General features: G+C 38.2%; 1 protein-coding gene across 1 annotated transcript in view; it reads left to right on the top strand.

The window, feature by feature from the left end:
* Positions 1–6,350, top strand: part of CFAP418 (cilia and flagella associated protein 418) — a 9,051-nt gene extending 2,701 nt beyond the window's left edge. The window contains exons 2-6 of the mRNA XM_062503106.1: positions 332–431; positions 2,706–2,776; positions 3,280–3,345; positions 4,142–4,237; positions 6,191–6,350. Coding sequence (XP_062359090.1) covers positions 332–431; positions 2,706–2,776; positions 3,280–3,345; positions 4,142–4,237; positions 6,191–6,350 — 493 coding nt within the window. The remainder of the gene's footprint in view (positions 1–331; positions 432–2,705; positions 2,777–3,279; positions 3,346–4,141; positions 4,238–6,190) is intronic.
* Positions 6,351–7,910: the final 1,560 nt, after the last annotated feature.

Below are 7,910 nucleotides of genomic sequence, written 5' to 3'. Positions count from 1 at the left end.
TAAATGTGAAAAATCAGGGTTGTCCAATTAATCAGGTTGCCCAGTAAGCGTAGCAGGGGTTATGCAGTCATAGTTGTAATCATGGTTGGGAGTGGTTGGAAATTAAATAAGCAAGGGAAAATAAGACCTGTGATGGGACAAGGCAACAGTGACTGAAAGGTGTTATCCTGCAGTTTGCATCTGTTCAGTCATGATTGGGATGGCATACCTGAGATACTATAAAAGTATTAGGGGAAAAAGTCCATAACTGTTTATATTTTTTTAACTCACAGCTCTTAGAATTGCTGTAGTCTTGCTACAAAAAATGAAGGCTGATTTATTTATTTTTCAGATCAGCTAAAGTGTTAATGAGTGCTGGCAGCAGTGAAGAAGATCTAGACGACATTATTGATGAAATCTGTAATGACAGCAGCTTTACCAAAACACCTCTGGTGAGTAGGGGTTTGGAGAAATTCAGAACAAGTCAGGTTCAAATGGAAGTAAAAGCACCATAAGCTAAAACTTTTAAAGCAAAACATGAATGAAAACAAGCTGTAGAATAAACTTGGAAAATAAAGCAGGAAGGTAAATGCAATACTCCTGTAGTGAGGAACAGGAGAGATAAAAAAGATGTTCTTACCTAGGCAATAACAGGCAATTAAAGGGAATGCTAGTTCAAAATAGAGCGTAGTGTAAATGCTCAGAATCACAGAATGGTTGCAGTTGGAAGAGGGACCTCTGGAGATCATCTGGTCCAACCACCACTTAAGCAGGACTGCCTAGAGCCAGTTGCCCAGGACTGTGTCCAAATAGCTTTCAGTTATCCCTGAGGATGTAGACTGCAGCCCTCTAAGTAACCTGTTCTAGTGTTTGTCCACCCTCAAGAGTCATAAAGGTTTTTTATACGTTTGAGTGGAAATTCTTGTACTTCACTTTGCATCCATTGCCTCTCCTGTCAGTGATCCCCACTGAGAGGAGTTGCTACATCTTCTTTATTTTTCCCTGACATACCTTCTTAAGGTTCTCCTGACTATTGTTTTCTCCAGCCTGAACAATTCCAACTCTCATATCTTATGTCTGGATGGTCTAAACCCTTAATGACCTTCATGGTCCTTTCGTGGGCCCACTCCATTATGTCCATAGCTCTTTTGTACTGGTCATAGTGCTCTAGACATGTCTGTGAGGTTGTATCTGGAGTAATGTGACCTGTTCTGATCTCTCAAATCCCAGAGAGAGATGGAGCTACTGGAGAACCTCCAGCAAAGAGCCCTGGAGATGGTTAAAAGACTGAAATGCCTGTCATATGGGAAGCAGCTGAGAGAGCTGGGACTGTTCAGTCTGGAGAAGAGAAGGTTCCAGGGGGATCTTATCAGTATGTGTAAGTAGCTATGGTTGTAGTCAAGAAGGGGCCAGACTCTCCTCCATAGAGTGACAGTGACAGGACAAGAGGCAATGGACATACACTGAAACACACAAAATACCATCTGTACACAAGAAAACACTTTTCTTACTGTGAGAGTGGTCAAATACAGGGACAGTCTTCATAGAGAGGTTGTGGAGTCTCCGTCTGTGGAGGTTTTCAAAACGCAGCTGGACACAGTCCTTGGCAAGCTGCTGAAACTGACCCTGTTTTGAGCAGGGGAAGGTCCCTTCCAGGTGAAATGATTCTTTGATTCTGTCCAGTCAGTGCTGAGTAGAGAGGAGGGATCACCTCCCTGGACATGCTGGCAACATGCCTCTTCATGTATCCCAAGATACTGTTGGCTGTCTGTGCTGCAAGGGCACATTGCTGGCTCATGGTCAACTTGTTACCTACTGAATTTCCCACAGCCTTCTCTGCAAGGCTGCTTTCTGGCTGGTCAGCCCAGATGGTGTTCAGTGCATAAGTATTATTCCTCCCCTGGGGTGGGAGTTTGCATTTCACCTTGAAGCTGAACTTGAAGAGATTCTTCTCACCCCATTTCTTGAAGTCATTTGAGGTCCCTCTCAATTGCAGCTCAGTCATCTGTTACACCAGCCCCTGCTCCCCATTTTGTATCCTCTGCAAATGTCTTCTCATTTCACAGCAGGAGATGGAGATGAAGCTACAGATTTACATTCTTAAGACAGTTACAGTGATGTAAGGCATTGAAAATAGATATTCATTTGGCTATCAGCAGTAGAAAATGGTGTTACTTAATACTTCATAACCTCATGCATATTCTCGTATTTTCACAAGTGACTTTTTTTTTTGTTTGTTTGTCTTTGATTTTTTACAGAGTGGCTAAATCTGCACCAACAAAAAATATTATACATCTGAGGGAGAGAGAATTATGCCAGTAAACACATATAATTTTATATCCCTAGAGCTTCCCATTTAGGATCTAGAATTCTGATATTCTAAATTCAAATAAACTCTTCTGTGTGCAACAAATAAGAAACTTTTCAAAGACTCTGTCTTTTTGAATAATCTCAGTTCTTGATGGATTTTAATAGAACAAAAGCTAGAAAATATTAGGGAGAGTGTTCCAAATTATAATTGGTTTTAAAAGCAAAATTATTAAAAGGAGGACATGAAATACTAAGTCTTGATTGTAAAGTTTTAAGTGATCGTGTGGTGTTGAATTCCTTCAGCCAGAGCTGGAAATTCAGTGTGGGAAAAGAAGCCTTGTTCCTTGCTTAACTGTTACTTCAGAGCCTCACAAACTTGAACAAGAAAATTTTATTCTTTGGTTGTTTTTAAACAGAAATTGAAGTCTAATTCTGCAAGTCTCACACCTGAAAGAAATATTGTTGTCGTACAAGCACATGGGAAAAGGTAGGTGAAAAGTGTTCGGGCTTGTTGGACATTGCTTGATTATAACTTCTTATCAGTCTAATAATACTGCTGCTGTTTAATCTGTGTTGACATTTTTTAAGAATGACACTGAGAAGAGAGACAAGCAAAGATAAACAGGTAATTTCAAAGAATTGTTAATGTGTTTTCATGTGGTCAAAATAAATTATTATAAATTCATTAATTATTTAAGCTGTTGAACAACATCTTCCTTTGCCTTTGCCTTATGGATATATAAATTCATCAAATGCTGCAATATGTAGCCCCTTGTATATTTGGCATAGAGAGTGATTTTCATAGAGTTTTTCTTTGAATACTTTGATAATGAAAATTTTATAATTCTGTAGTTTACAAGCATTTGGATGCTTTGCCTGTATTAAAAATATATATTTGTTTTACATACCATGCTGTTAAACTAGGAAAAATGTACTGCTTTCTCCAACCTGTTTTGCTATAATTTAATATTTTTAAATTAATCCATACAGATGCTGTCCAGTGTACTTGGGTGGAAGCCTTTCACCATCTGGGATAGGAACGAATATTTCAAAAAGGTAGGATACCTGAAAAAATATATGCTACTTGCTTTAGCATTATTTTTGTTCACAGCTGTGTTTCTGTAGTGGTACAGAATTCTGCATTTGAACTGGGGAGGACAGCCTTGTAGTCATTCTCAAGAAGTGTCTGCCTGTAACTGCAGTTGAAATCAGCTGGTCCTTTCCAGTCCTCTCTTGTTGGCCACTTGACCTTTTGTTTTTTTTTGAGGTGTTGAAAGATGCTTGCAAATGAGACATGAAACCAAAAATCAGTAACAAGTAGTTAAGGAAATTGCTGCTGCATTGGTATTTTTCCCTGCCTCTCTTCTATGTGATGCCAAGTATGTGACTTAAATCAGTGGGGTGGTTGAAATCATCCCAGAACCTGAACTGAAAATGGTTAGGGTGCTATGCACTTTCAGCTGAATTTAGCAGAAGAGGTACTTGGATGATTTATCCACAACATCCTATAGAACATTACTTCATTTCCATGTGGCAATTTTTGTAGTAAGTAATTGTGTACTCAACACATATTTAGGTGCTGCCCAGGTGCTGTACCAGTGAGGAAGACTAAAGAGAATATGTCGAGTGAATATCAGTTTATTTTATGTGTTCAGTGTGGATAGGAACCTGTACAAATAATGCATGAACATATAATTGAATCACATATCATAATTCTGAACATGCCAAAGATGTAAAAGTATTAAGATTAGCTGACATTGCTTCTAGTATTTCTGAGTGAGTGCTGTACTTTGGCCTATTTATGATGGATGCATCAGTCAGCTTCTCTGATTGTTTGTTCTTCTTTGTTCAGAACGTGTGATCAGCTGCGCTGTACTGCTTGTGACTTCCGTGTGTCACTTTTCAATGACTACATCTGGGATCAGTCCTGTGATTATCTCTTTTTCAGGTGTGTCTGGGGTGGGTATTAATGTTGTGCTACTGTGCTCTGGGGTTCAATAAGAACAGGAAAGATGAAAAGCCCTTAGTACTGCTGTGTCACCTAAAAAGAAGTATGCATGCTACCTGTTTGGGATCAGGTGGGACAGTCTTTGGGGAGAAGGAAGCAACATCTCTCAAAATCTGCTTTCATCCTTTTCTATCTCTTCTCCCACATCTCTCCCTCTGCTTTTAAAAAGAATTCAAGTTTCATGGATCAAAAGGCCATCTTATTGCTGAAATAAGTAGGTGATCCCTGTGATGGATTTGACTCTGCCAGGGTATCTACAGTGTCAACAAAATGAATGCAGACTGTTCAGCATGTGCTTTGCACCTCACCTTCAGTCATAGGGACTGTGATGGTTTCAAGTTAGATGTCCTTTATTCCACTATCAGGTGTGCTATCATGTTCAGTGAAAATCAAATAGCTTTATTCCTTAACAGATTTCTTTCTTGAAGCAAGGTTTGGTTAAATGGACAGGTGGCGTTTTTATTTTCTGCTTATATTGTGATGTCTTTAATTCTTTAAATAGCTTTTGAAGGCTTAAAAGTAAGGAGTTTTTAGTTTCTCTAAAGGTAATGCCAAGACTTAGTGAAAGATAGTGTAGTAGGCACATTCCTAACAGACATCAAATTTGGATTCCTCTTATTTTACTGCAGTCTCTGTGTGTGCCCGTTAACAGATTGAATAGATAGATGTGTTCAGAGTATGTTCTTGGACAGTGATGTGACAGTCAGAGGAGAACATTAGTGGAGATATAAGCTCCTTTTCCATTATTTTTCCTGTGTTGCATCTTTGGTTATTTCTCTATTTTTCTTCCAGTCTCAAAGTTTGTATTTCTTATTGAATACCATTATTTTTCCCATTATTTAAAGCAGCTTTAAAAATACCATGCTATGCAATTCTCCTAAAGTTAGTTAGGTAGTGGAAAAGGTTTAAACAAAAGTGGGATTCTTTTTTTTTACCCAAAGTCAAAATTATTTTGCATCTCAGATCTTGAAATTAATAAATATAACAAAAAGAAAACTCATGCATGGCATTAATATCAGATACTTGTAACATTGATTAAAATCTCTAATCTTTAGTAAGATATTTAGCTGTTTATTTTGTCAAATCTGAATTTTAGAAAGCAAACTTAAAGATTAAACATTTTCCTTCCATCAATAGGTATGTGGTCTCTTTTTCTAAAAATTCTTCCCTTTACGCTTGTTTTGGATTTTCTTTATTTAATTGGGCTTGTTAATGTTGTTTTTGAGCAATTCATTGTCCAGTGGCCAGGAGGAGGTAATGAAGGCAGAGATAGCTAAAATGCTACTTTTTCACTTGTTTTTTTTGAAACAACTTGTTTTTGTCATAGCATGCTGATTTTTCATTTGTTATGATTAATGGCTGCACAGGAATTATTTCTGTTTTGATGTTAAGTCTACCCTCTTATGGCCATTTCATTTCAGTCTCTTTAACAATCACCTTGAGTAGCAGTTCCTGATGAAAAGTTTTATGATGAAAGTTAACTCTGTAATTGTACCCATTATCCATAGCAATTTTTACAATAAATATCATAAGATAAATCAATTTTTTTTGATAATTTTTAACACAAGAATTAGCTCTGCTTAATTTTCTTTACAATTCTTTCTCTGGAGGCTGACTGTAAGTCTCTAAACCCAACAGATAGCATTATTTACAAAAACATCAGTCTGTAATTGATCTGAGAACATAGAAACTACACACTGAGACTGCTCGCAAGGAAAGGATTGTGTTCAAAACAGAATTCAAATATATCCCTAAATTCATCTGTAACAGTGGTACTGAGAATTGTCATTAAGATGTATTCTGATTTGAAATGGCCTCATGAATATTTTTTCCTTTGGAAAAAAAAAGAAAGCAAGCCAGCATGATCCTAAGAAGAATTCACTTCTTTGGTAGGAATAACATGCCTGAACTCAGTAAACTACGAGGAAAGATGATCAAGAAGAAAGGAGCACGTGCATATGCTTGTCAGTGCAGCTGGAGATCCATTGATGAATTAACTGACCTCCAAACAGAGCCACAGCTTCGGTGGGTTTGTGGTAAACATGGAGAATGAAGTCTCCTTGTGTGGGATCCCTACTTTTGTGCAAATGGCTCTTAAAATCAATTTGTTTCCTACCCAGTTTTCTGAGAACAGATGGAAAATGGAATACTTAGACCTAGAAATAGATTATAATATCCAGATCTCAACCTGAAAACTTTTTTTTTTTTAATTTAGCTGTCTTGCAAGCAGTGTGGGGAGTTGAATTATTAGGAGAAATAACCAACTTGGAGGTTTTCTGGAAGCTAAATGAGGTTAAAGTTCATACTCAGTAGTGTTAAAGAAAAGAAGAGGAAATAACAGACTTGGGCATGGGCAAAGCACCTCAAGACTGTTCCTCACATCTGGCAGGGAGCTGTATTTCCCATGTCTGCAGAATCTTGGACTCAAATGGTGGTTTTGGAAACAACCATGACACACACACTTACGAATTTCTTGAAGTTCTCTTCAGCCCTCAATGCACAAGAAATGTACAAGTTATATTGCAATTATTACATATGCAATTTTAAAGAGATTCTGAAGGGTATGTTGCTCTTTTATCAGTATTTTCAGGGGAGAAAGGCTCAGACTTTTAAGAGTGAGAAAATATATATCCCCAGTAATGTTCAAGTTAGATTATTTTTCAGTTTCACTTAGATTTCACTTCAGCTTCTCATTAAAAAAATTTTGTATTCAGAAAGTGTAACTGTCCTGTTTCAACACACTCCCTTCCCTCAGTAGCACTGTTACTTGGTGAACTGTCTTGCTTCTAGTCAAACTCACTATAGTTTATGATCTTTTTCTTTTCATTATGTATAAATAACACAGAAGATAGATTTGAGTTTTATGCAGGGGGAGAGGGAGGAAAGAATAACCAGTTCTGTTCGTCTACTAGTCTGAAATGTGTCTCAGTATGGGAATTCTGTCAGTGGTTTTGCTGTGCAGTATGTGTATCTGTACAGAAAAATTCAGAACTACTTTGGGCAATTCTAGCTATACAGAGCCATTTCCCTTTCTCTGAAGTTTTGCTCATGGTTCTAATCTGTACATTTGTTCTATTTCTGAGCTTTTCCAGAACAACTGTGTGGTGTTATGGAGGTGATTCTTGTGTCTGTTACCCCCTGAAAGAGCAGATCTCAGTAGTGACCAGAGGCATCATGCACTCTGCACCCTGCCTACTTTGTCCTTCCATGAGTGCTTGTTTTAGAACCTGCAGAGGCCCAGCAGTGGGCCTGGGAAGTCTGGCAGTGCTTCTTCAGTGCTCCAAACTGCACCTTCCAGTGCCCATGCAGCCTGTTGTAGAGTCAGAGGTGAGTTGGCTTTGGAGAGGTACTACTTGGCATGATGGTATAGGCATATTTAGGGTCACTTATCATTTTCAGAGAATTTAGTATTTCAGGCTGAAGTTTAAGCTGCTAGAGTCCAGAACTGCAGTTTCAGGACCAGAGACCAGCTTCCTAATATTCAGTCAGCTCCTAGGATAGCTCTGCTTGCCTTTCTGTCCTTTGTGAAGATGTAGCCCTGGTCTGGGCTGTACACAGTGAGTGTTCCTGGGTGTTCTTCAGGTGGACCCCAGCAACTTTCATGCCTAGAGAG

The sequence above is a fragment of the Cinclus cinclus genome, chromosome 1, assembly GCF_963662255.1.
Source record: "Cinclus cinclus chromosome 1, bCinCin1.1, whole genome shotgun sequence".
Lineage (NCBI taxonomy): Eukaryota > Metazoa > Chordata > Aves > Passeriformes > Cinclidae > Cinclus > Cinclus cinclus.
The sequence above is the reverse complement of the archived record's forward strand: the minus strand, read 5'-3'. Positions and strand labels throughout refer to the sequence as shown.